The sequence below is a fragment of the Trichoderma evansii genome (genome assembly GCF_050947405.1).
Source record: "Trichoderma evansii strain SZMC 28006 chromosome Unknown GGI43scaffold_2, whole genome shotgun sequence".
Lineage (NCBI taxonomy): Eukaryota > Fungi > Ascomycota > Sordariomycetes > Hypocreales > Hypocreaceae > Trichoderma > Trichoderma evansii.
Genome location: NW_028145204.1, coordinates 3,248,255 through 3,274,884, shown reverse-complemented (window position 1 = coordinate 3,274,884; position 26,630 = coordinate 3,248,255). Strand labels below are relative to the sequence as shown.

General features: G+C 42.5%; 12 protein-coding genes across 12 annotated transcripts; 4 read left to right on the top strand and 8 right to left on the bottom strand.

The window, feature by feature from the left end:
* Positions 1-4,202: 4,202 nt before the first annotated feature.
* Positions 4,203-5,150, top strand: GGI43DRAFT_380092 (NAD(P)-binding protein; the record flags this gene model as incomplete). Its single annotated transcript, XM_083202930.1, has 2 exons — positions 4,203-4,698; positions 4,762-5,150. 2 exons carry the CDS (start codon positions 4,203-4,205, stop codon positions 5,148-5,150), a joined length of 885 nt encoding a protein of 294 aa, XP_083065592.1.
* A 540-nt stretch (positions 5,151-5,690) lies between these two features.
* GGI43DRAFT_173965 (thioredoxin-like protein) lies at positions 5,691-6,767 on the bottom strand. The gene is made up of 3 exons (XM_083199751.1): positions 6,548-6,767; positions 6,045-6,484; positions 5,691-5,989 (listed from the first exon to the last, which is right to left on the bottom strand). Exons 1-3 carry the CDS (start codon positions 6,588-6,590, stop codon positions 5,780-5,782), a joined length of 693 nt encoding a protein of 230 aa, XP_083065591.1. The 5' UTR covers positions 6,591-6,767; the 3' UTR covers positions 5,691-5,779.
* A 182-nt stretch (positions 6,768-6,949) lies between these two features.
* Positions 6,950-8,500, bottom strand: GGI43DRAFT_395089 (FAD-linked oxidoreductase-like protein). Its single transcript, XM_083204836.1, has 2 exons — positions 7,939-8,500; positions 6,950-7,869 (listed from the first exon to the last, which is right to left on the bottom strand). The coding sequence occupies exons 1-2, from the start codon at positions 8,370-8,372 to the stop codon at positions 7,059-7,061; spliced, it is 1,245 nt and encodes a 414-aa protein (XP_083065590.1). The 5' UTR covers positions 8,373-8,500; the 3' UTR covers positions 6,950-7,058.
* A 195-nt stretch (positions 8,501-8,695) lies between these two features.
* On the bottom strand, positions 8,696-9,637 carry GGI43DRAFT_429870 (uncharacterized protein; the record flags this gene model as incomplete). Its single annotated transcript, XM_083209183.1, has 1 exon — positions 8,696-9,637. One exon carries the CDS (start codon positions 9,635-9,637, stop codon positions 8,696-8,698), a length of 942 nt encoding a protein of 313 aa, XP_083065589.1.
* Positions 9,638-10,478: 841 nt separating this feature from the next.
* On the bottom strand, positions 10,479-11,994 carry GGI43DRAFT_429868 (M14 family metallopeptidase; the record flags this gene model as incomplete). Its single annotated transcript, XM_083209182.1, has 3 exons — positions 10,479-11,175; positions 11,243-11,357; positions 11,413-11,994. The coding sequence occupies 3 exons, from the start codon at positions 11,992-11,994 to the stop codon at positions 10,547-10,549; spliced, it is 1,326 nt and encodes a 441-aa protein (XP_083065588.1). The 3' UTR covers positions 10,479-10,546.
* Positions 11,995-13,229: 1,235 nt separating this feature from the next.
* Positions 13,230-14,132, bottom strand: GGI43DRAFT_380089 (SDR family oxidoreductase; the record flags this gene model as incomplete). The annotated part of the gene is made up of 1 exon (XM_083202929.1): positions 13,230-14,132. The coding sequence occupies one exon, from the start codon at positions 14,130-14,132 to the stop codon at positions 13,230-13,232; it is 903 nt and encodes a 300-aa protein (XP_083065587.1).
* Positions 14,133-14,184: 52 nt separating this feature from the next.
* GGI43DRAFT_395087 (uncharacterized protein) lies at positions 14,185-16,589 on the bottom strand. The gene has a single exon (XM_083204835.1). It carries the CDS (start codon positions 16,031-16,033, stop codon positions 14,702-14,704), a length of 1,332 nt encoding a protein of 443 aa, XP_083065586.1. The 5' UTR covers positions 16,034-16,589; the 3' UTR covers positions 14,185-14,701.
* A 529-nt stretch (positions 16,590-17,118) lies between these two features.
* On the top strand, positions 17,119-18,562 carry GGI43DRAFT_173927 (uncharacterized protein). The gene is made up of 2 exons (XM_083199750.1): positions 17,119-17,688; positions 17,745-18,562. The coding sequence occupies exons 1-2, from the start codon at positions 17,502-17,504 to the stop codon at positions 18,290-18,292; spliced, it is 735 nt and encodes a 244-aa protein (XP_083065585.1). The 5' UTR covers positions 17,119-17,501; the 3' UTR covers positions 18,293-18,562.
* A 21-nt stretch (positions 18,563-18,583) lies between these two features.
* GGI43DRAFT_395085 (antibiotic biosynthesis monooxygenase family protein) lies at positions 18,584-19,748 on the bottom strand. The gene has a single exon (XM_083204834.1). It carries the CDS (start codon positions 19,341-19,343, stop codon positions 18,669-18,671), a length of 675 nt encoding a protein of 224 aa, XP_083065584.1. The 5' UTR covers positions 19,344-19,748; the 3' UTR covers positions 18,584-18,668.
* Positions 19,749-19,752: 4 nt separating this feature from the next.
* GGI43DRAFT_395083 (RidA family protein) lies at positions 19,753-20,701 on the top strand. The gene is made up of 4 exons (XM_083204833.1): positions 19,753-19,909; positions 19,975-20,061; positions 20,121-20,255; positions 20,328-20,701. Exons 1-4 carry the CDS (start codon positions 19,853-19,855, stop codon positions 20,439-20,441), a joined length of 393 nt encoding a protein of 130 aa, XP_083065583.1. The 5' UTR covers positions 19,753-19,852; the 3' UTR covers positions 20,442-20,701.
* Positions 20,599-21,419, bottom strand: GGI43DRAFT_380085 (uncharacterized protein; the record flags this gene model as incomplete). The annotated part of the gene is made up of 2 exons (XM_083202928.1): positions 20,599-20,687; positions 20,741-21,419. 2 exons carry the CDS (start codon positions 21,417-21,419, stop codon positions 20,599-20,601), a joined length of 768 nt encoding a protein of 255 aa, XP_083065582.1.
* Positions 21,420-22,846: 1,427 nt separating this feature from the next.
* GGI43DRAFT_173846 (uncharacterized protein) lies at positions 22,847-26,611 on the top strand. Its single transcript, XM_083199748.1, has 4 exons — positions 22,847-24,107; positions 24,163-24,508; positions 24,574-24,710; positions 24,775-26,611. The coding sequence occupies exons 1-4, from the start codon at positions 23,061-23,063 to the stop codon at positions 25,915-25,917; spliced, it is 2,673 nt and encodes an 890-aa protein (XP_083065581.1). The 5' UTR covers positions 22,847-23,060; the 3' UTR covers positions 25,918-26,611.
* The last annotated feature ends 19 nt before the right edge of the window (positions 26,612-26,630 follow it).

Genomic DNA, 26,630 nt, shown 5'->3' with positions numbered 1-26,630 from the left:
GACGTGCCAGTAGCTGAGAATTATGCCAGACCTGAGGCCTTAACATTCACTCGGATAAACGAAGCCTGAGCTCGCCAAATGAAAGAACGAAAGGAAGGAGGGAAGGAAGGAAGGAAGAACATTTGATCAATCAGGTATATGCCTGCGTAGTATCTGAACTCGCTGGTTCATGTATTCTTAAACGCTTAATTCATGCTACCTGCTCTATTTTACGCAACACTGTGTTATTTAAAAGCTTACCTTCATCGGCGTGAGAAAATATGCACTATATACACTTGCTAGATTGGTGAACTATCCGAGATTTATACCACACAACTTACTTGTGCCAATGAAATTATAATGGTTTAATTGATGTTAGCACAATAGTGGCCAATAATTTAAATATTTTTTAAAGCTTATTCTGTCAAAGAGCTGAAAAATACCACTATGTAGCCAATCACGATCTATCGGTCTCTAATAGGATAAACTTAATGTACTAAGCGAACAGAAGTAGATTTTCTTTTAAAGAAAGCTCTTGCCTCTTTTAATTGCACGATCCACCTATTACGGCATTATTCTCCTAGTAAATGATGATTAAGAAAAAGGCATGGAGGCAATTTTCATTCATAGCTCCGACAACCTATTTAGCCTGACATATAGTAGGCAACCTAATTTACATATAGTATTTTCTTTCTCCCCTGTACTATAAAAATGGTTAAGTAATGCCTTGATTAATCTTTTGGATGTAATGATTGGTTTAACTCGTACATAGCGCCTACAATCCACATCCATTGCCGCAAACTCCTCATCTTTTGCCAGACTTGGCCTAAAGTCGGATAGTTAGTCAAACCGGCGGTGATCATGGCAAAACTCCGATTGATCCACCTAGAGCTTGCTCCGAAATCTATAAAACAGTCAATGTATCCTGCAGATACGATTATTTCAAGATCACACTGCCACATACAGCTTCAGGAAATCTCCTTCTATCAAAATGCAGCTCCGTCTCCTTTTTACTGTCTTTATTAGCGCTACTTATGCTGCCAGCCTTACTCCAGCTGACTGTGACTGTGTGAGTAGACTGAATATATACACATTTCGTGGTATGATGTCCATAGCCAAAGTGCTAACTTGAGCAATTAGTTCACCGTTTGCGACGTAAGATAACAGACCACGATAGTTTAAGCATATTCATAACATCTAACAATTTTCTTCAGAGCGACCTTCACGACGCTGACAACTGCTACAACTCTAACATTGGATGCGGAACATTTGAGGAGCCCACTTGCTGCGAAATCTGCGGATGCAACTGCCCTGTAAGGTTGATGATGAAATACTTGCTTTATGTAATGCTGACAAAATTTGTCCAATTAGTAAAATAAACCCAATCGAAATCCATAGATGTAACGCTGGATGTGTGACGAGAACGGAAGAGAGTCAGTATTTGGCAATCTTGACTACTTGGAAGAAATTTTATGGATGAGATTTGGCGGTATTATTGCCTTGAATACAGTTGCCTAAAGTGTTTATGAGCGATAGACGACTAAAGCTTTATAGCATAAATATAAATATTTAGAACATATCGTCGACGTTGTACTTAATATTGAGGTGATATTTGATGTCGAAGCTGGTGGTGAAGGGGCAATGGAGTCTAGTCCATTGCAGGCTACCTGAGTAAGTGACATGTTGATTGGCTCTCATATTTCCCAAAGCAGGCTGGAAGCGTGGATGTTCCCCGCTGAGAACAATGCCATCAATTCTCTAAACTAGAAGAAAATGCAATTTGCCGGATGGTCATGGAGGCATCAATTTCATGCTCGCAATGCCGACGCATAGAGCAGCCGGAAGTCGGTGTGGGCTAAATGGTGAAACTTGCATACAGTAGGCGGAAGTCGGCCGAAGCCGCCGGGCTTTATCGTGCTAGCGATGGAAGGAAAATGCGAGGTGCGTGCCAACATCGGCATAAAGAGGACATATTTTGCCGCTGCAACAACAATACCATTAAGGGAAAATGTTGCGTATCTACACGCCAAGTGTGTGTATCCAATAGGAGGGAAAATATAAAGAGAGAGAGAAATAATAAAAGCGGCAAATTGAATGCATAAAGCACACACAATAGAGCATTACGAGCAGCTTACAGAGCTGGTCAAGCGCTACTTTTATAGGCGTATATCCGCCATTTGCCGATCGTTTGCCCAATCTCTTATTATTCTTAGATCCACTACTCTCTCTCTCATGTTCCGTGGAAATTAAACATAAGAAGCCGAAATGATAGCAATGCCAATATCCTTAAAAAGGGCTCTTGGGACGTCGGAGATTTACTATCTGCTTGCTGAATTGATATCTCCTGAGCTTCAATCTCTCCCCAAACTTGAATACTTGTTGCAAAACATTCGAATTAAAGGTGGTATAAGTAGCTATTACCTCACGCCCACATCTAACTTCCGGTGAACACTATTGGAGGGCCTGATTTACTCCGATATCGTCTCGGCTAATCTTGATGCTGCTGCCAAGATTTATATAGTGGGGGAATCTTCAAATCAAGAGAGGAGTAGTCTTACTCGACACTCCATGATGCGAGCTTTGATCTCGCTTATTTATTACGACCCACAACGATATAAACACTTACCTATCCTTGATTAGGTTCCATAGGAGCAAGAATCTAAATGAACCTGCCTATTTTCCACTGAACTTTTGGTTAAATAATCGATACGTCGCTCATACGGAATGAGTTACCTATTCGGGTAATTAATATATACACTCTAATTCAATAAATAACATCTTTTTTTCCTCTCCTGGGTGGATTTTCTCATGGGTTCTAAATATAGATGCTAGTGGCCTGCTTCATACTAAACTGATAGCCTAATATGTCGGAATAGATATCCCATATAAGGATAATAATGCCGTTTTTTAAGAGCGGGGCCCGTTCTTTACAATATAATATCATTCCGCTGCTTTTTACTTAATTATTTAATAATCTCCTGGTTTACCAAGGTTTGGAGCTCAATTTCACAATGAAATGCCTGCCTTTAGAACTTGAGGGAATATATTGGAATATATTGGCTGTTAAAAGCATAGGAAATGTGTTCATCCAGAAATTAAATGGTCCTAGGTTTTTGAACGATTTTGCTCTGCTATAGGAAGGTATAAATTGCACATTAAAAAGAAAAACCCATCTATCTTATGTTTTACTAATTTCACTACATTAAGCTACTCAAATGACATATTAAGTTATAAACATAAGGTGCTATAATAGATAAAATATGTAGGCATCATCACCCTAGCCTTTGCGAACACTGTTGTGCAGCTTGCTTCACGGACTTCTATAAATCCAGTAGTCTACTCTATTCGACCTGATAAAAGCTTGTGCAAGTCTAAATAGAATAGAGAGATGAGGCATAGTGAGAATTTTAACGCTGCATATACATTCTCTACATGTTCGTTCTCAATGCTCAGTTACAAAATGCTTATCTCATGATGCGATTTCTAATAGCGAATAGAAAATCCATACCATTGTTTGGTTCTACTACATAGGTCAAAGAGACTTAGAATAAAAACATTTAGATAATATACTACCGTCTATCTAAAAAACGGAAAAACATTCGATGCTTTATATATGAGCTTAAAAATCGATAGGCGAAATAATAATTGCTGTGCAACTATAATATTTCGTCTATCCTTCCTTAGTATGTATAACCACAAGCTGGGGCGCACAAAAAGTGAACTACATGCAGGGCAGTCTCTTTGGCATTTAAGAAAGATGCCATGGTTGAAATTGCAGACGAGATCCCTTCAGAAGAGGTAGCTAATAGCGTTACGCATGTTGCATTCTGTAGCGCTGCGTGTACCGGCACTCCGTAGTATGCCAAAATATAAGTGGGCTATAGCGGGGCATGCTCCGGAAAGATTTCCAGAAAAGGAAATCCGTGCCAATTACATCGACGCCACACGGTCCTCAGGACTCAGGATCGTGTTTCTTGACGGTAGAATATTTCAATACCGTGACTATCAACTTGGTTATATGGGATTAAGACATTTAAATCCGAATGTAGCGGATTTAACTGTCTCAATGAACATTGACGAACAAAATAACAGTATTCTATTGGAGAATGTGTACTCAGGAGATAAGTATATAAAGCACCTAGATTCGCCATGCTGTGACAGTCTTTTCACATCTACAATCACAACAATAAACACCTTTACACGGCTTATCCTATCATATAAACATGTCAGCTACATTTTCTACCCCCAAGAGATCATTGACATGGTTGATCACTGGATGTTCGTCCGGCTTTGGGCTATCATTAGCTCGTGTCGTTCAAGCAAACGGGCATAACTTAATTGCCTCTTCTCGCGATCCTTCCAGCACACCCGATCTTGTTTCTGAAATAGAACGCAAAGGTGGTAAATGGATTCAGCTGGATGTTAACAATCCTGAATGCGACAAGGTGATAGAAGAGCTTGAACAGCGGGGACAGCTTGTGGATATTCTCGTCAACAACGCTGGATATTGTATCTACAATCCAGTGGAATGTTTCACGGATAGCGAAGTTCGTTCGTTGATGGAGACACTATACTTTGGCCCAAGCCGTCTCATTCGAACTGCGGTTAAGCATATGCGTCAGCGGCGATTTGGTATTATTGTCAACATGAGCAGCGGTGCAGCTCTGGAGTCAAATCCTTCAATGGGTGCTTATGCGGCCGGCAAAGGCGCATTAGATTGTATGTAAAGTTTTTTTTTTTCCTTTAACTAAAATCTGGATTAATATGCTAATTAGTATGTAGGTATGTCAAAAGCGCTTGCAAAAGAAGTTGAGGCATTCAATGTTCGAGTGTTGACCGTGCTTCTTGGGACTTTCAATACGGGCATGGGCAACGCCACGGTACTGGGTAAAAACCCACTGCCGGAGGACTATAAAGGATCACTGGCGGAAAAGATAATGGATATGATGTCTACCGGGAAATTTACGCCTAATGGAGATAAAGACAAGGCTATGAAAGCTGTCTATGAGGTTGTCGCAGGAGAAGGCATTGGTAAAGGTCATGAAGCAGAAAGGGCGCTTCCTCTAGGCCGAGACTTGGCCGCTAGGATCAAAGTTGTTCAGGAATACCTATCTCACGCGTTAGATGTATTTGGGACTATCTGTAACAATGTTTATCTGGAAAAAAACTGAAACTTGGGCCATACGGACAGATTTTCTATATCCTTTACGCCCTTTTTCACGATGGGTTTATCTGATAGGTATATAGATACACAAAAGACATCACATTACGCTATTTAATCATCTTTTACTTCGCAATAACAATTCTTCCGTCGCTACTAACTAGGATACTTCGCGACCAAGAATGTATACGCAAATTTTATCCCGCGGTGGCCGTACTATTGCTGCCGGTTGAAAGTTTGAAAGCAATTCAGAAGCAAGCATAATCTATACCAGTTATGAATAAGTTATATTGGACAGAATACAGGGCTTAGCAACGGATGTATAGGTAGTGTAATGGTCTTGCTGATAAGCAATGCTATTTGTGTGAATCCCCCTCGCCCATTTATCGGTAAAACTAGTATTAGTGAATTAGTTTGCCTATTTCAGATGTCCGTTTGTAGAATTTTAATAGTGTATCAGATTAGTGTCAGCGGCATATAAATACCGCGAGATATACGGACGCATGTCTTGCTTTGACAGTTACGCTGATCTATACGGTTTGTCTTAAGCTCTCGTAAATTAATGTTCTTATTTAGCATATTGATATTCTAGCTATCTACTTCGCTAATAATACAAGACTACATCTCGCGACGATAACCCTAAGCCTTCCGTTTCGCAAGTATGGCCTTGGTCTTAGATACCACTTTTTCTTCATCCCAGATACTGTTCACGCTGGGGTGCTCAATCACCGCGTTAGACCACTTGTAGAAATTGGGAGTCTTAGTAGGCAAGTCTTTGATCAAGCTCTCTGGTCCAACACCATTCTTTGGCAGAGCCAGTAGTCTAAGAATGAATGATCCGGTAAGTACCTGTTCCCAAAGTTAGTACGATCATGGTAACATCTTCCATCTTCATGCAACATACTTCGGCCAGTGTCAATGTTTTACTTCCTCCAAAATATGGGGCCGCATCGCTCAATAGTGGCTCAACTTCTTTTTCAAGTTGCTTCACAAACTCCTGAGCGGCCTCTTCAGCTTCTTCGTTTGTTTTGGCAAAGATAGCTTTTTGGTATTGAGAATTTGCCTTGGTAAAATACGTATCGACAAAGAAGTTTAATCTAGCACGAGCAAGAGCTGCTTCTGGTGTGCCACCAGTAGCAACTAAATGGGATGGATGAGCGTCGGCTAGAAATTGGGCGACGATCGCAGATTCGGTAATAATCTGGCCATTATATGAAAGGCTGGGCACAAGGCCGCGGGGATTAATAGCCAGGTATTCTTGTGTACGAGGAACGCTCAAATCGATAATTTCTTCTTCAAATGGTAGTTTCAGCTCATTCAATGCAATATGAGCCCGGTGAGCCCCTGTCATTCCTTGTTAGCGCAATTACACACATGCATTTAACCTAGGCCTAGCAAGCAACCTACAAGGACAGCCATGATTGGTATAAAGCTTGATGGTTGCGGCCATTTCGTGCGCGATGTAATAATTGATTATGTGCAGACTATACGCTCAATTTATTAATTAGAAAGGATAAAACTACTATCTCGTCCAAACCGAAATAAAGACAAGAAGACCTCGTCCCCTTTATAAGCAACTAATGCGTGATCGATACGCAATGTGATGCAATTTCTCACTATATGGTGCTTTATAATATGGAGGTTTCAATACCCCGCACAAGCAACCAAGTGGCTGCTAGGATACTTCAGATAAAGCTTCAAAGTACATCTCTGGGTCTTTCTTTTGTTAGATAAGCAGATTTGAGGTGCCTAACATTGCGCAATTATTTTAACTTAGCACTCAATTTAATATTTGCGGCGATAAAGTGATTTATGAGTCTTTTAGCATTGTGTATCTATTTCATTTTATAAAAGTACACTCTACTTCTCGCAAACTGCTGCGCCCAATGCAGATTCACAAGTGACCCCCCAGCAATCGCTAGGATGAGAAAATATTCGTCATTCTCCTAAGCACTTCATGTTTCAAGGCCTTGTATTCCGCTAAAGTTCTGGTCACAGCGTCTTTATTCTCGTTCGCGCGCCGTAAAAGGTAAAAAATGCAGTCATTCAGTGTACCCCATGTGAGACATTTGTATACCTCAGTAGCCGCTGAGGCAATTTCTTTATTCAACTGAAGAAGCGTGAAGCTTACCTCATCTGCCATTCCTAGTAATTGGCCATATTGAATTCGAATAAGAGGTAATTTGGCATGCATTCGGGAGTTTTGCAGCTTTTGTGCCTTGAGAGTACTTGGGCGGTTATGAGTTGCAAGAAATAGCTCCAGTTTCGGAGAGCTGAAAGACTCGTCTTGTGTCCAATTCTCATATTGACCTTGAATAAGACCTTCAGCAATACTGTCGTAAGATATGTCTGTCTCTTCTTTTGTATCGTGTATAAGACGGCGAGGCTCCGTGCTCATATATGCGCCGCGGACCAATTTAATGCCGATAACAAATTGCTCTTCTCTCGCATTATGCAAATGATCAAGAAGAATACGTGGTGTTGACTTTAGGTATCCCTGGTACGTATTGAATACCACAGCTACGCCATCTCGATTATATCGGCGCATTAAATTTAAAGCAACTTTGTCAATGCCTGGCTGAACGTGGTGTTGCTCTGCATCCAAGAACACATTTACATGGCGACTAATTGCTTCATCACAAACATCGAGCAGAGCGCTCTCCATCTGCTTAGGAAGAAGTTTCCCCGAAGAAAGGGCAGATGTTACCGCTTCTCCAGCTCCAGTTAATCTATTCTCCCAAATTTATTAGAATGCCATTCGCGCTCATGATAACAGATGATAAATGTGAAAATCTTACTTTAATGCTAAGAAGTCGCCATCGCCGATCATCTTGACTGTTTGTAGTACACCTTGATGCCAAGCCATGATCTCGGTATCAACACTTTGTGACTCATCATTAGACAAATCCTTCTTATCAGAAGTCTTTCCTGAGGTTTCTTTAGCGTAAGTCAAGATTACACCGCGGAATCCCATATTCTTTATATTTTGGATCGTAGCTTTGACCTCGCTAGCGTTTTCTCCTGCGCAGAAGTGGTTATACAGAAAGCTTTTCAGTATAGCATGTAAGATGGGGTTTCTCTCAACATTGAAAAGAGGGCCCCGTGGCTTAGACAGAAAGTTCAAGATGGACAGGCCGGGAGCAAGTAGCATCGGGTGGCTAGTGATCCCAGCTACCAACAGAGATCTTATGAGCATCCTAGGCGGGAGAAGAGAATGTGGTGGCAACATCATTACAGCCCTGGCCAATAGCCGAACAGAGATCTAGATATAATGCCCCTGTGCCAAAGCTGTGAAGACGTCTTCCCATGAGGTACGTCTTAATACCACCGTTGGTATAGCCAGTCCTCAGCATATGTTTGCTGCAATACCTATTAGTAGTTTGCAATTACCCCGCAGGTTCAACGAGAAAGCTGTATTGCAAGCATTAGGTAATCCGTACCCGCACCGATATTAATTAGCTATAAGGTGGGCTAGGAAATAGAACAGTGGCTGGGCTGGTTGCGACTGGGAAATTGTGTCTTGATACAATAGTTGTGTCATATATTATTAGATAGCTAGAACTTCATGGTAGAGAATGCCTCTTTATTGTTCACAAGCTCCGAGGTTATTCCCAAGTCTTCTCTTGTTACAAGGCCTTCATTTCGCGACCTGGCCGTTTTAGCCCACCCAAAGAATTGCATCATGATTCCTATTTCTTCTGCCCACCCCGGCCAAATTTTATTAAAAATTGATGGCTCAAGCTCGATATATTCTGCCCTTTTCCCCTTCGCTTCGGCCCAAAGCTGCAGCATTTCCCCGCTAGTAATGTTTTCCGTGTGAGCCAGTACATACTTTCCAGGCAAAGTCTTGTGCGGCTGCTCAATGATAGCTCTTATGAAAACTCCAATATTTTTTCTAGCATCACCAATCGGACGCAGGGGAGTATCAGCTGGATACCCGTTCAGCTGAATATACTTGTCAGCCGTCGGAACGAAGATTGGTCTATGCGTTTGCCAGTAGAAGTTTACTGCATAGTAGCCGATAATAACAAATGTAGTTTTAGCGACTAGTTCAGGCTGCGACAAAATAAAGCGATCGGCGATATTCTTGCTTTCAAAATGAGGGACCAAATACTTTCCTGAGCTTTGTGTTTTTGCATCAGGTAGAGTTGACCATATATAGTGTTCGAGAGTTGGCGTTGCCGCAGCTGCTTTGGCAAGGTTGAGAGCTTGACGGGACTCAATTTCCATGGCTCTTGGGGCGCCATTCGAAGTAAAAAGACCAAAAAAGTCCGTTACACCAAATATAATGGATGACCCTTGAAATGCATCCTTCAAAGACAGAATGTCATCAGTTGTAGCCTGAACAACTTCAACGCCCCTGGCGGCAAGAATTTTGGCAGATTGACTTTCAAGACTCCTAGTGACAGCACGGACATGGTTGTTGAGGAGTATATCAATAATAGATCCACCTTGAACACCAGTGGCACCAACAACCGTTACGATTTTTCTCGCCATGGCCAGTATTCCAAAGAGTGTAAAAATAAAACTTGTAGAATCATACATGTTATAACATATATATAAATAATGAAATAGATATAAATTGCGTTTAGCTTTGACGAGATGCATCGTTTATATACTTGTCGATTTCTGGCTATCTTTTACACGGTTGGCTGTAATCTCAACAATTAATAAACAAAATTGGCTATTATATGGTAGTTAAGAATAATAAAAGACGTTCAGCAAGGATGTTTATTAATCAAGATTATTAAATAAAATATACAACGTAGTCAAAGTCAAACGTTTACAAACAACCAGTTATAGATTTATTCAGATCGCGATATGCTGCTAAAAACGTCTTAGCCTTGCCCAAAGACGGGTATTGTTGCCGTTTTTGGTAAATTGGAAGGTATGTTCGGGAACGTGCTCTTCTGTGGGCTTCTAGTTCATATGTAGATTTACAGAAGAGCTTTTCAATCAATACAAAGCCTGAGCAGTGTCTTGTGGCAGCATCATAAACGGAAATCTTTCCGATTCAGACGTTGACTAGACTAAATCAGTACTCGCTTCAATTGACGCATGCACTGCAGTAACATTTCTAAGTGAAAACCATAGGCAACTCGAGAAGAATTTGAAGACTGGCTTGGAAGAATACTAAAATGCTCCAAGGATGCTGAGATAGTCTCAAGGTACTTTGTTCAAAGGTCATTGGAAACTCTCATACATCAACAAAAATTGCTTTCCAATTCAAATACACATAAACAAGATATAACTCAGTCCTGTTTTTAGCATCGTATGGGATAATATAATGATTTATTAATACGTTCATGTGCTATTCTCTCAGTATAAAATCTGCCAACTACAGCCCATAGGTCAAATCAATGAAAGTGTACTTTGTGTATTGTAACCTGTTCTACCTAGCGTCGACTAATTGAGCCAAACGTTGTTGAGCAGCCAGAACACCCCGGCCCACTGTTCTTGGACTACAGGCCAAATATTTTCTGGGGGCAGGACAAAGCCACCTTGACTAGATGTCACTGGATCTAGTTCTAGAGTCCAGGAGTGGTTTGCGCCATATTCACCGTAGTGGTGGTCGCGGCCATTGCCAGCCGAATAATACTCAATATCACAGCCCGCTCCATACTGGTAAGTTTCATTGCGGCTGTCAAACCCTTTTACAGCATTGGCAAAACCCTCTGCAACCTCAAGCATTCGAGGAAGCGTAGGTGGATACTGAGAAGTGTTGCATGTCCACCCAGGTGGCGTTAATATCTTTTGACCATAACTGTGAAGATCAATATATGAGCGAATTCCCTTCCGTGATGCTCCAAGTTTGTTCGAGAGGCCTGATACAACGATGTTTTCGGGAGTATCGCCTGGGCTTAGACCCTGGAAAGTATCATCGCATGGGTCTGTAGATGCGGCTCCTGTGCCTGGCTCGCCTCCCCACTCAAATTTCCAATTACGGTTAAGATCTGTTCCTATGCAGGTAGTGTTGCTGCGAGGCAGGCGATTTTTCCTCCATAATCGATCAGTAGTTTGAGTATAATAAAAGCCTGCGTGCAGCAGACAGAAATGGCATTAGCATTTGATAAGAAGCTATTAAATCACGACTCTTCTTACCATCTGGATTATGAAATGGGACAAGCCAGAAGTCATAGTAGTCGAGAAACTTCGTTATGTCTGAGTCTCTTGATCTGTATCCATTGATGAGTTGCCACGCCCAATATTCGATTACCTGTCAAAATTTCCTATTAGATAATATAGACTTATCGAATATGAGGCGACTATACCAATGTTGTAATCCACTCTCTTGCATGGACAGTGGAATGCCATAAAATGATGGGCTTATCTCCCTTTATACCCTTATCGCCGAAGAAGTGGAAAGCATATATTGTACGATTTTCGTATGAAGAACCAATATTATACTTTTTGGAATTCTTTGGAAAAGCAGCCGCCAAGTCATCCCAGTACTGGAGATGATCTTCATATGCATGGTATGAATCATACCAGCTCAAATCTGGTAGCTCGCCAACTTTGTGTAGTCCGCGCTTGTAAGTTGGTGTCTTGCTTTCATCCCGAATTTGAGATCCAATGTTATCACTCAGCAGACGAGCATTGAGACCCAGTTCGTTGAAACTGCGAACTTCATTTGGGGGAATAATAACCTCAAACCCACGAGAAGTAACTTCTGTATGGTACGTAGCAAATCGTTTCGTCAGAAATTCGGCTTCTTTCTGGTCTGCAGCTCTTATTCTGTAAAGATGATGTCCATCGTAGCTGACTTTAGCTGTACGTGGACTTGGTGAGTCTGCTTCTAGAGAATGCGATGCCGCCAGTGGCACAAGAAGAGCCAGAGTTGCTAGGAGCCTCATGATTCTGGTCACCACCGAGGTGATGCGACGATTCCTTTCCTGGATGCAGTGACTGAGATGGAAGAATTATGAACAAGCAGGTGAAGTTCGTCTTTATATTCATTTCTTTCCATCCCACAATACTATCTTACGAAGAGAGATGTCGGCCGAAAATTATACCGAGATAGTAGAGTACTATCACTCTAAAGACAGAAACCTATAAGATGCGTTGAGTGGAAAGAGAAATAAATGATGGGAAATATTGGCATTATCACGCAATCTGCTGTCTCCTCATTGAGTGATATTTTGCTCCATTCACGCAATTTATCATCCACTGCATTGTCAGGGGTCTGGTATAGATGGTATTGGGCATTTTATACGACGGGAGTTTTCACATAGGCCTTAACATATTACTAGGAACTGTATCCGCGGTTAAAAAAAAAAGAAAAAGAAAGGCGACCGTTTAGCTTCCATAATTATGACTTATAGCTTGAACTTGTCTGCTTGCTCTCTCCCAATTCAGCATGTGTTAGGTTTGGCCAGTAACCTTTCGACGTAGTTGCACCCTGTTTATCCGTCCTTCCTTATTCTGTGGATAAATGGTATATCGACCCTGTTGCATCAGCCGGGCTTTTGACGTACAGTACAGCGCCAAACCTTGGCTGTCCCGATTTGTCATTCGCTTAAAATCTTTAGACGCTAATTGCGCGCTGTAATTTTTTTAGCAGGTCCTCCTGTCATAGATTACATATCTTTGGTGCCAAGACTTACTATAAAACAGGTTGCATTATTTTTCCCTTCTACTATGAGTGCCCTATAAATTTCCAATGACTCTTTGAAAAGGATTTAATGGCTGCTGCTAGTTCAAAGCAATTTGCTCCTATCATTTGAGAAAGCAATTGCCACTCGCGATGTTTTGGCTTACATCCTCATAGACGAGATTGGCAGCCGTATAAGTATTCGCTGCCATTGAACCTGGGTAGCCACTGCTGTTAATTTTACTCAGTAAAAGCCAGCAGAAGGGTAATTCTTCTAAATCTAAATACATTCATTCGCAGTACTTAGAATGAGTTTTCTAGCTACCCCGAGCGACTTTGAACTTTACAACACGGCGCTCTGCCCCGTCCATTTACAAGCGCTAACATCAACGTCAGGTTTACAAACATAAAAGCAAGTCTTAGTACACTTGTAAATAGTTATAATCGAATGACTTTCTTATAGCTATCTGCCTTTAACCCCTCAATTAATTTTCTCTGTTATAGTACTATGCGAAACTTGAGTGCATTCTTTTGTAGAATCTCGTCCTTCTTTTTCTCTAGCTCCTCCATGTCCCAGCATACGCTGATGAACCGACCAGACAGCCACGCACGTCTCTCTTTACTTAGCCAGACAAACGTATGGGCTGCTAGCTCAGGTGGATCAATCAAGGCTTTGTGCATATATTCAGGCATGTTAAGCGCCAATTCCGTGGGAACACTTCCAGGATGCACGTTGATAGCAATCAATCCTTGCTGGTAGTACTCCACATCCGCAAATTCGGTAAATCGGGCGAGCGCAAACTTGGCGGTCTGATAGCTTGAAGCACCCTGCATGATTCTATGCCCACCAATGCTGCTGCAATTTATAATTGTCTTTGTCTGTGATTTGAGCAAAAGTGGGATAAAGAACCGATGGCATAGATATGTACCCTTGACGTTGACTTCCCATGACCTCCACCAGTCGTCAGGCCGTGACTCGGCGATTGGAAGCCACTCTTCCAAGTAGCCAGCATTGCAGATTAGAACATCGAGGCTCCCAGAAAACTTTTCAGCAACGGTTTCAGCTGCAGCTTTCACTGATTCTTCCGATGTTACATCCACTGACAAGCCTAGTACCAAAGGCTCCGGTTGGCCTTCTTTAGCCGCAGCATCCTTAATGGCCTTTATGACTTCATCTAGTCCTGAACGCGCTGCAATTGCAATCTTAGAACAGCCGGCAGTTGCGAAGGCTATGGCAGTGGCCTTGCCAATGCCCTTTGAGGCACCAGCGATGAAAACAGATTTCCCAGCTAAATTACTTTTGGTGGGATCAATGAAGGGATATAAGTTGCGGCGAGGTGGGATGTATTCGATGAATTGCGCGGCATTAGTCTCGCGTGACATTTTCTCAAGGTCAGCCATATTAGATAATAGTGCGCCCGATAATTTGCTTCGTATTAATTGATCTTCAACAAAGGATATAATAATTTGCAACGGAGGATAAAGCCCTTTTATGATACAGCTATCTGGCTTCAAAGGCAATCGGATGTTGCAATCGTGCCTTATCTCCGTCCGAGCGCGCGATATCATAGAGTCGCAAGATTCGGAAATAATGAACGCGAGCCTACGTCAAACCGCCTCTGCGGCGCTCAAACTCAGGGGACTTGTAGGGCAAGGTGACGTAATTTCAGCATTGCTTTCCTAGAATGAGCCTTGATTTCGCGTTTAATTGTTTGTGTACCAGGGTTATGATTCAAGTTGAGTACCATTGAGGCAAGCTTTTGCAGACCTATCTATCTATTTCAGGAAACCCCAGATATTGTTCAAGCTTTCGGCTAGTGACGGGTGTGTCCATATAGCATTGCTTAGAGCTGGCCACTTAACTTTTCCAATCATCGCCATTTCTACCAAACTCATTATTTCGCCTCCCTCCATCCCCAAACACGTAAATCCAAGGATCTGCTGCGATTCAGCATCGACTACTGCTTTCATCATTCCTCTAGATTCGTCCGTCTCCAATGCCCGGGCAACGTAGGACATCGGCATGCTAGCGACTTGAATCTTGCGTCCGGGAAATTTGGCGCGGGCTTCATGCTCATGTAAACCAATATGGCCAAGCTGCGGATCTGTATAGACAACATAAGGTATAATTCGATCTGCTGTAGTAAGTGTTCCATTTTCAAGTAAATTAGTACGCAACAGACGGAAATCATCATAAGATATGTGCGTGAAGGCAGGCCCGCCTTTACATCGCCAAGTGCCCATACACGGGAGTTAGTCGTGCGCAGCTGTGCATCGGTAATGATGTGACCACGAGCAGTAGTATTGATGCCTGCTGCAGCTAGATTCAACATCTCAGTGTTAGGTTTGCGACCGGCAGCGAAGAGAACATGGGAGGCTAGCAGCTCAGATGGGCTATCTTGGCTTGAAACTGCGACTGATAACTCAACGGCCGTTGTCAAATCTTGACTGCTGCTAGCACGAATCGCTGTAGGGGTCGCTTGAAGGAGAACGTTGATGCCGTCTTCTTGTAGTATATTGAGCATTGACTCGGCCACTTCGGAATCTTCACGAGGAACCAATTTTGTACCTCGCTGTATAATTGTAACGGCGGCGCCTAGTCGACGGAAAAGTTGGCCAAACTCGAGGCCGATATATCCTCCTCCAATAACCACCAGATGCGACGGGACCACACCAAGTTCTTGAACAGAAGTCGAGTCAAGGATAACACCCGGCGGAAATGAGGTAGGATTGAATCCATCTATTACTGGAATCGCTGGGCGCTCTCCACTGCAAATGAAGATACGATCGGCAGTGAAAGCCCTCTGAGCGCCCTCTGCACTGAGTACCTGAATCGTGCGCTCGTCTCTAAACGATGCTGTTCCCATGATCAACTCCACTCCAGCCTCGCAGACTCTGCGCTCACTTCCAGACCGGAAGCTATTGACGATGTCGCGTTTACGTTGTCTCACAATCTCCATATTTACCCGGACTTCGTTATTGGCAGCATCAGAGTCGTTATTGCTATATATACCAAACTGTGGTCCCCGCCGTGTAAGATATGCAGCTCGTCCTGAAGCAATCAGAGTCTTGGTGGGAGTACATCCTTCATTGATGCAGCATCCACCAACGTGTGAACTTTCAACCAGTGCTGTTTTATATTTGGCTTGCGCGAAGGCAGTGCTCAAGGGCGTTCCTCCTTGACCTGAGCCAATAATTACGGCATCATAATGAGTAGACATTGTTCGGATTATTTGTTTATCAAGACGATGATGCCCGGTGTTGATTACCCTGATGAACGCGGCGTGTAAGATGCCACGCATTGATTTCTTGATTACAGAGCAACAAGACGAGTGTTAACAATTATATTATTATAGGCCACCTAAAAAGTTGAAGAAAAATTATATGGTAAACTTGGTCATTGATGTACGGCTGATATTTGTAGCAGTAGTACATGCAATCTTTGAGGGGTAGAGTTAGACCTTAATGCGGAGAAGTACGTCAGAGGCACAGCATGATCCTGGATTTTCGTCACTGTAGAATATGGAAGGGTAAAGAATCGTGCAGCAGTAGGCTAGCGTAATAAGCCGGAGATGATAGTCCAAAGACGTATTTTCGCGAAGTCGACCGAATATTTGCAAGCAAGACGAATCCATAAATCAAAATTGTTAGTATAACATAATCTGGTGCTCGTCCTCATATAGAAGCGGAAAAAAGGAAGCTTTGATTTCAACACAGCCACACATCGAGCTGCACGCAGTCTGCGGCTACACACCGAACAGCGATACACCACTATAGAGTCCAGCATATATAGCTGCGGCAACTGGGGAAATTTTACTATCATTTTAGTATGTGCGCTTGGGTAAGAATGTATTAAAAAGCAACACTAAAAAAAAGAAATGCAAGAGAAAATGGAAAGCGATGAAAACTTCTTATCTTCTACAATAGATCGAAAAAAGCGACGTACACGTGATTGCTGCAGCGAGGAAGCATCGCATATTCCTAATCACTTGCCCAATTTTGGTAGAACGGTAGATCCCTAATCAATGGCAGGTGGGTGGGCATTGCTCAACATTCAAGGTAGACTAACAATCTAGAATTCGCGTCGTTTCTTTAATGACTACAGGTAGTAGCACGTGTACATGTATGCTTTGCACATTAACACTCAAGCAAGCAATTACTATTTTCAAGATGCTTCTCTCAACTTTCTTGTCAAACAAAATACATCATTCTAATTAGGCTTGTATTTGCTCGTCGTTACCTGTTCTAGAAAAGAGCGCCCTGTAAAAATCGACTATGAAATTGTCCCACCATACAAGTACTAAAGTTTAGTAATGAGCGGGGCGCTAATAAAGAAAATTAGTGGTGCATTCGTCCGCTGGTCCGTCTTTGACTTACCGCACTCACCGATTAAAAAGCAACACGGTAGCCAGGCAACTTTTCATGCAGAAATGTTCCGATAATCACGGTGATACTGAGTTTAGGGTGGCGTCAAGGGTATCAAGATGTGATAGATACCTATGTCTTAGCTATTTGAGCCCACAATTTAGTAATTACCGACGCGATTGTCGTACTAGATGAGCATGGCTCTGGAAGCTCGGTATTGGTAAAGAGGCATATCAAAAACTTTGTGTTATGCGATCAAAAGTATTTAAAGGTCGTTGTAGAATCTCATAAAACGGCTTTGGTATTGCAACACAACATTAAGAATCAACCTCGGCAATAAGATATACTGGGCTGCAAGCAACAAACATCACAATACATCAAACCCAAGTTTTCTCTCCCAGCAAAATGGTTTACCCAGCTATCGAAGTGACAGTTACAACTGTTGGAAACCACACCGTCGAAGATGAGACTACTGACGATGGAAAGAAGTATCAGAGGGCCTTCTATGACGCTGCCACTACCATTCCTGGCTGCTCCCGCGGCTGTTGGGGTCGAAGTGACAAGTATCCGGAGAAAGTTATCCACTTCATTGGTAGGTCTGAAGTTCGCCATTTTTATAAGGCTCTATTTTCTAACGCCAATAATAAGACTATGACACCCGCAAGGAGCACGATGTTCACAAGGCTCTGATCAATGGACCAACGCCGCCGGTGCTCCTAGACATTCAGAGTGATACCAACGTCTACGTTATTCATCCAAACACCAATGATCGCAACAAAGTTTACTATGCTCCATACACAACGGTCACCTTCTTTTGGGGAATTGATGAAGAGAAGTGGGCTGAAACTGCGCCTGAATTCTTTGCAGCTGTTGCGAAGTCTGATGGCTGTACTGGATATCTCTGGGGTGAAATAGATAAGCCAGTTCTCACCGATTACCACGGCTTTGCCTCGCTGGGAAGTGGCAAGTGTGGAGTTCTTGCGGCTGGCTGGCGCAGCAAGGCCCACCGCGACCATGATCTTGGGCGTGAACGAGCTGTGAACGCTTGGGATGAGATCCAAAAAGCCTGTGTCAAGGCAGATGGCTGGGGAACTACCTTGAGAGTCATTGAGAATACCGGCCATATTCATCGTTGGACAACGCCACTTCCTCTCAAGGATCGAACTGGCTGGCTTCCTGCAGCTGGCCTGATCTAGTAAAACCAGTCAATTTGATGTGTGGAAATTTACCATATTTGGCAGAATGATCAATTGAAATGATTTAAAACCCCGACTTGTCTCTAATCGACATAAAGATGCATCATTTAGTCAGTTATGTATCTATGTGTATTTTTAATTCAATATTTATGTGAAAAAGTAGCTTAATTACAGATAACATGTTGGATATTGGATTCAAATGCCGCTGCGGCCGCCTGCGTTGCGATAGGATAGTGGCTACTGATAGTTAAACCAAGAATTATATTAATATTAACTTACACAAGATGGCAAGTGCTCAAAAACTGTCTTTGTTTCTTATCAAAACCGTCAAATATCACAAGCAGCCATGTGAGCGCTGTGTATTGTATGTATATAGCTATGTAACCCTCCGTTCGACCTCTGGATAATATTGCGGGGCTTCATATCTATTATACATCCCATAATCCCTTATAACCCTTTCTTGTCTAATTCTAACATCATCACGTGGTGCATATGTGTGAGCAAACTCTGACGCATCTTCGGCTGTCTTGAATGAAAGAAAAGCGATCAAATCTCCAGGGCTTAGCACGGAGTCGAAGATATCCCATGATACTAGACTTTTCACTTTATCTAGCTGTAAGCCAAGATGTTGGAGTGCAGCTTTAGAACTTGGATTCTGTAAGCCCGTTTTTTCGATGCTTATGAGTACAACCGCCTCTGCATCGCCCGTGCGCGTAATGTCCAGCCTTTGTTCCTGTACTTCATATCCTACTGGAACTTTTGTATCTGCTATGACTTCACAGATCTTCAGTTGGTAGTCAAGAAAAACTTCATTTCTCCCCTGCTCTTGGGCGCTGTGATGGCGCCCCTGAGTTCGCCACCTCACGAGCGACTTTTCATCCCTCCAAGTGGAGAGCGATAGGATCCATCCAGGCCTATTCAAAGATCCATATCGGATATTGTCGATAAAGCCCTCTATGTGAAGGAGCTCTGGCCTGAGAGTCTTTCCTATATCAAGATAGAGGAGCTTCTTATCGGCGGAGGGATGAACTTCAAACAGCACCGTAAACATGGTGCCAGCTTGAGCGGATGATTAAAAAAAAAAAAAAAAAAGTTTGTAGTGTAATTTAACTAGGTAGTCAAATGGACTAGTGAAATGTCTTTATTCACGTATGCCGTCGTGACTACACAGTAGTAATGTGAGAATAAATACCACTGGAGACAAATAAAAAAGCGCGTGCGTGGTGGAGCTTTATTTTGATGCAGTAGATCTGTATTTATAGTCTTTCTGTTAGCTATAGTTTAGTCTCAATTGATAATAATACATGCATCGTTAACTATCATTATACCTAGTTTGAGCTTTGGTGTTGCTTTGGATATCGTGCTCACGCCGAGCGTGATTAGTCATTTTGTACATGTCGGCTAAAAGTAGACGGGCCTGACGTCAGATCAGGCATTCATACTCGTTCGAATATATAAACGTTACTGCCTCATGCAAATGGTGAGCGCTCTGGGAACTTACAAGGAAAAGTCTAAGCAGAAAAATTATTCCATAAGAGTGGCCACGCGATAGATTCCATCATGTCGTTAAAGCATATCGTCACAAAAAATGCGCCTGCAGCGCCAATTCCAGGATTGGTATGCTTATTGACGTCTCTCGTTATTTGACATCAAGTTAATTTTGACTGACTCTAATCGCGCAGTTTGCTCAAGCAGTGCGAGCGGGTCCATTTTTATATACACAAGGAACGCCTGGCGCTCGTCCAGATGGTACTATGGTCGAGGGGACGGTTCGTATCTCATGGTTGCCTTTTATGCAAAGCAATGACGCTGATAATATATTTCATAGATCGAAGATCGTACAAGACAAGTCATAAAGAACCTCGAAGAGATATTGGCGGCTGAGGAAATGACCCTTAAAAACGTTGTAAAGGCGACTATCTTCATCAAGAATTTTGATGAGAATTTCCCTTTAGTCAACAAGGTTAGTACATACACATTGCATCAATTCATAAATTTGTGTCAATCTTAAATTTCTCACTCAGTATAAAATTAGGTATGGGAAGAGATGATGCCTGAGCCTCGCCCTACACGAACGAGCGTAGGCGTTGCTCAACTGCCGGCTGGTGGAACAGATATTGAGATTGAATTCGTGGCATATAAAGGTTGAAAGGATAAAGATCTTAAAGTATGGAGAATCTTATACTAAGGTAGTCACTGAAGAAGGTAATGAAAATATATGTTGATACTGGGATTTTGTGTAGCCAGCTATTAGTTTATCATGTATAACTCTATTTGTCATATAAAAGTATATCCATAGATGATATTCAGGGATAAACAGGTAAATCAACCAAGTCATGGCCTTTAGAAGAGTAGCCTGGCGCATAAAGATCTCCATATCCCTGCATCCAGTTATCTGTTTGAGTGTCAGCATTTTATAATTGATAACCAGTGAAAAGATTTTCTCACCATATGTCGTGTTTGGCTTAGACATGCAAAGATGAATAATGGATTCGTTGAAATTGTTGCTAAAGTTTGTCCTTGGAAATTGCTCCGTCAATGTGTTCCAATCAGGTTGAGTTACTGGAAGAGATGGTCCTGTGAAATCTTCTGCAGCTCCTTTACTCACAAGCTGCACCTCGAGTTCCTTGTAATCAGCAATCGTAAATGTAGAATGCAGAGCAACAGCATCCCAAAGGAGTTGCAGCCGTTGACTATCCCAATTTTGGCCCTCCTGGTGTTCTTTGACGAATTTTGTGGCAGCAAAAGCTCCATCGACCTCAAAGCGCCTATCTGGGCTAACGATTGAAGAATTGGCATTGGGATCCAGCCCAAGGTCGTGAAGAATTGAAGCTATTGCATGAACTTCAAGATCAATAGTATCATGCAGAGTTTTGTTTGCGTTAATGATGGTTGCAGAAAGTAACCATGATCGCATCACATGATTGTAAATAGAATCGAGCATATGTTCACGAGCGAAGCTTTGTGCATCTCGGACAAGGAGAGTATCAATAACAGTTACCCCTGCAATGACTGTTGTATTCTGAGACACGTCCCTAGGGGCAGGCGAAGCACGACTATTGGCGAACAACAAGCCTTGGAAAATAGCCGAAACAAATAGGAGGTCTTTTGCCTTGAAGCCAATCATTTTCAATGAGTAGAGAGATAAATAAAAATTTAACAGGTTATAAATTGTGCCACAGTTCAAGAAAGAATAAAAGAGGTTATTATGTGGCATAAACACGACGCGATACCACCGCCCTTATATATTAATCTGAAGGCTGTACCTCTACCATCTTTAAATTTGCAATATTTCAACATATCACACGCTATCTCGGTGTAAACCGAATAATTCCAAACCAGTTAGTAATTATAAATTGTATCACGGCTGAGCAGCTGAAAGATAATGTATTGGGCCTCAGTCGAGCCCCTGTTGAAAGATATCGGAGATGCAAAAATATTAGTTATCAGTATCTGCTGGGTTATTTTACAATTAGTCTTGTGATAAAGACTGTACCCCTATTATCTGTAAAATTACAATATATTACACGATGCATCGATGTACATTGATAGATTCCACATTAATTAGTAATTGAGAATTATATTATGGCTGAAGAATGCTTGCCTCAGTCCAGCCCCTATTTGGAGATATTGGGGATGTAAAATAAGAACTCTCAGTACCTAGGTACTAGCTAGATCATTTTATAGCTACTCTTGTCGGTGGAGGTCATAAGAAAGAATGCAGCCAGTTCACAACATTAGGGGATCAAATATCTGGGCGCATTTAAAATACTAGGCGGCTTGAATGAGTAAAATTACTGCTGTGCAACTTTACAGCTTCCTATGTATCTGAGATCAAACTTAATACTTTTCTTTGTATTTCCCAGTAGATGAAGACAAGTATCTTCTCAATATCTATAACTATATAAACAGATCCTTGATGTATTGAAATCTGGCCCCTGTTATTGATCCGAGGACAACGCCGTGCGGCCGGGGTACGTCTTGCCTAATCTGGGTATCTATAACTCGGCATACGAAATTATATGGCTCATATAGAATAAGAAATGTAATTTAGCGAACTAATGGTAAACCCCTGCAGAGTACTTGCTCAAATCGGACATTCGTAGGCTGGTTGGTCTGAAAAGGTGTACTACCTAAGCTAGGTATATGACAGTGCATTTGGAATACTCACACTGCCTCGGCAGGCAAATTCAGCCAACACGGCGCTTTTGCTTCTAGCAGCTTTAGGGAGCGGTAAACGAATATATGATTTATAAAAACGTTTAGTAGACTTTTTAATATGACCGCATCTTGAGAACATGGCTATTCACGAGCCCTTAAACTGGCTGCTTGGCCGCGTTGAAACCTTTACAGGATTTCTTCATAGCTGTTTGTTATCATCACTATTGGCTAGAGCAAGAAGCACTCAGTTGAATGGTTCGGATGGAACAGACGCGGGAAATTTTTGCTTTGATTCATATTTTATGTACACTTTCTTGTAAGCGTAAGAAATCCCAACATTTGCCATGGCTACATGTATGTACATGTACCTATTTTGAGTCCTTGCGTGAAAATACAGCACGAAAGCCGCCGTTCTTACTAAGCGTGCGATGGTGCGCGGGGCTACACTGAAAATCCCCGCAAGTCACAGCATCAAGAGAGCCAGCCTGGTCTCCTGTTACTCCTCTCTTCAGTACGTGTATTCCCATGACTCTCGCTTGCCCGTCAACCTTTCTCTAATACATACTATTCCTTGCCACTGCCTACTACAACACCCACCCCTAGATCCATGGATCTATTATGCGAGCCAGGGTCCCCGGCAGCCCCTCCCCGAAAAACACCATATGTCTGTGATGAACTTTGGGATGGAGGTCCGTTCAAAACCTATCCAATCCGGAAAGGCAAGGTTCGGCTGGTTCCTCCACGTCTCCGGCATTTTTTAGGAGCGGATGCATTTACTGAGCCATATCTTGAAACGCTGTATCCCACGCCTAAAGAAGAGATACAGCCGTTTCTGCAGACCTGGCTCTGGTTTGGACTCCTGGCTGAAATGCTGGGCCTGAATGAGGTCAGCCCTGGTATTCATCTTGTTGAAAATGCCGTCGCTGCTGAAGGAATTCGCAACTTATATGCAAACACCGTGTATCTTAGCGATGGTGATGATAGGCGGTATATCAGTGCCCAAGAGGTGCTAAAATCAACCCAGATTATTGCAGAAAGACAGAGGCTTGCGCCTGATAAACGGGAGAGACTCATATATATATGCGACTGTCTTCATTACGCCAATTTAATGATTCCTTCCGTCTTAAATCTGGATGAAACCGTGCGTTATTCAATATGCGTCCTTGGGGAATATTTTTCCACGGGTCTATCCAGTGTAGTGGCACAATCAAATCCCAAAATCGACGTGCCTAACTTAGCGTTTAGCTGGCATCAAGGCTACATGCAATCGGGGGGCACCATAGACAAACAAATGCTTCAGCGGGGGTGGTGCCCGAGTGAGACCGAGAAGATTCGATCTCAATTTCAAGGATTGCACACAATGCACTACGTTTCACAATTACAGAAGCCAAATGCCAACCAAGACCATTCAAACTGCACACGCCATCTATGCACAGCCTTTCAAATGGACATTGAGACCTATCAGCCCTCACACATCTCAGATGACTGCAGCTGTCCTCTCATAACCATTGATGAGAGAGTCACCTCAGGAATTCTTCGCAGCACTGATACTTATCCAATCCTCCGTTTTGATCAAATAGGAGATGAATTGGACAATTTCGAACTGGTGGTCGAACCATATGAGCCGGGCGTCCCCTATGTCGCGCTGTCCCATGTAAGCACAATCATTCGCAAACGCCCAGTGATGGCGATCTAACGAAATATAATAGGTTTGGGCCAATGGACTAGGGAATCCAAGAGCAAATTCTCTCCCAAGGTGCCAAGTAAAACGAGTAGCTCAATTGATAGCATCGCTACAAGACCAAGTAGAAGCGGAGCAAACAGGGTACAAAACTCAATATCGAATCTGGATTGACACTTTCTGCTGTCCAATTGAACTTGAAAGTAAATTAATCGCACTTGAAAGGATTGCTGGTGTGTACAGAAATGCAGCTCATGTCCTTGTTCTGGATGCTACTTTGACTGGAATAAATTCTCAAGACACACATCCTGCTGAGCTGCTATTGCGGATATATGGAGTGTCTCCTTGGATGAGACGGCTCTGGACCCTTCAAGGTATGGTGGTGTAGATCTTCAACAATGTTGATGCTTCTTTCGCTAACGCCAAGCTGCTTAATTAGAGGGTACACTCACAAGGAGTCTCTTCGTACAATTCGCAAATAATGCAGTTAGAGGCTATGACTTGCTTGTTAAACTATTTGCCGCTGGCAATGGCGATTCGCGATACATGCGAATTTGGCAAGATGTAGCAAATTCAGTAAGTATCTTTTTACTGCTTTCAAGCTATTTAAGAGGTTCCATCTAATAGATTTCCGCGGCAGTATAATGAACTTCAAGGCTTTCGTTTTCAAGATGGAGGAGCGGAGCCGGCTAGACCGCAACTCCTCACCCTTCAACGAGCGTTGCAGTTCCGCACAGTATCAGTTGCATCTGATGAACCACTCTGTATCTCTACTCTAATGTCCCTCGACACGAAATACATTGCTGCTACTTCCAATACCGAAACCCGAATGATTCGCACTTGGGAACTCCTGAACAAGTTGCATAACGGCCTTCCGCCGCGACTCATATTTTACGCGGATGAAGTGTTGAGCACACCTGGATGGCGATGGGCCCCCCGTAGTCTATTGGGATCGTCTGTCAAAGATCCAACTATGGGGTTTGACGAGCGCATGCTACGTCTTGTTGGTGCCCCCAACGTCCAAGGCATTCCAACCCCTCTAGGTTTGAAAGTCGCCTTCCCAGGATGTCGTCTTATTCCTCTCCCACTAGCAGCTGGCCTTTCATTGCACCCATGGCCTGGGGCAATTAATCCTTCAGAAGATCAAATCATCATCCGTCAAGAGGAAAGCGATAAATGGTACCGAATAGTTGATTGGTATCGTAGCAAAAAGCTCTCATCTTGGACTGATGACGAGAAGTCAGCTTTTGACAGAGAACAAAACGACCCTCTCTGTAGGGAAATAGACTCTGGGAAATGCGTCTTAATCTATGACCAAAAGTCAAGAAATAATGGCCTGGTAGTAGCGTGTATGGCGCTCATAGAAGATATTCCGGAAAGCTTTGAACACAGCTCGATTACTTCAAGAGAACTCGACACCGGTCTAAGAGTCCATAGAACAAGGACAGTGATCATATCTCCTCTTAGTAACGAAGAAGCACGAATGATGGCGAATTTTAGGGATTTAGCTTCTACCATTGCATCATATCAGGAGACATCTAACCTATCAGAGATCAAAGATCGTGATAGCGAAGAGTGGAAGAGCTGCATGAGCAAGATTAAAACTAAGATGAGAGAAGCGGTAGCGGAAGCATTGAATTCCAGCCCAGAGTTCGCTCAGACCATCAAAAATACCATTGGCACTGGCCTAGAGGAATACATGTGGGCATTTATTCCTAAAATCTTTTCTCACACGATTACCATGCAAGAAACATCGAGCGAACAGGTTTGGTTTGTTGATTAGTTATCCAAAACAGACTACATAGAAGTTGCAAGAGTGCGAACATAATATCTATTCCCAAGTTCGTATTTCATTAGTAGCTAGTTCTTTTTAGTCATTCTGCGTAAAATGCTCAAGCATTTAGTATTTAATATACGAAAGACGAAAGACGAAAAAAAGTAGGTAGTATTTCGTTGCGTGGCTACTAAAAAAAAAATAGTGTTTATATTTGTAAATACTAGGAGGAGTATTTGTAAATTTTTCGCAACCCTGTTCGTAACTGTTCTTTACAACAGTAACTTTTTCGCAACCCTAGAGATAAGTGCAACGATACCTAAGTTAACAAAACACTTAGCAGAGAATTGCTGTGAGCGAAAAGATAATCTCTTCGCAATGAACAAGGAAATGATGTAAAATGAAGCAAAGGCTGAAGTGGCATGATAGAGCAATCCGGAGATTGGGAGAACGCTCGCTGATATGATGATAAATAAGCAAGCGATTAAACTCCGTTCTTCTTTGTCAATTGTTATTAACCCTACTCCAAATTCGGAAACTCTTGAAAGCAAATCGTTACTTAGGTGGGTTATTATGGTGGCGTCATGTTAACAGAGTGGAAAATTCGGAGTTCGTCGGCCTATATTCATGTTCTTGGCTTCTCATATGCGCTCAGCTTCATCCTTGCTAGCTGCTGACCGTTAGCGCCAACGCCAACTTTTTCTCGTACTCTCCAAAGGGCG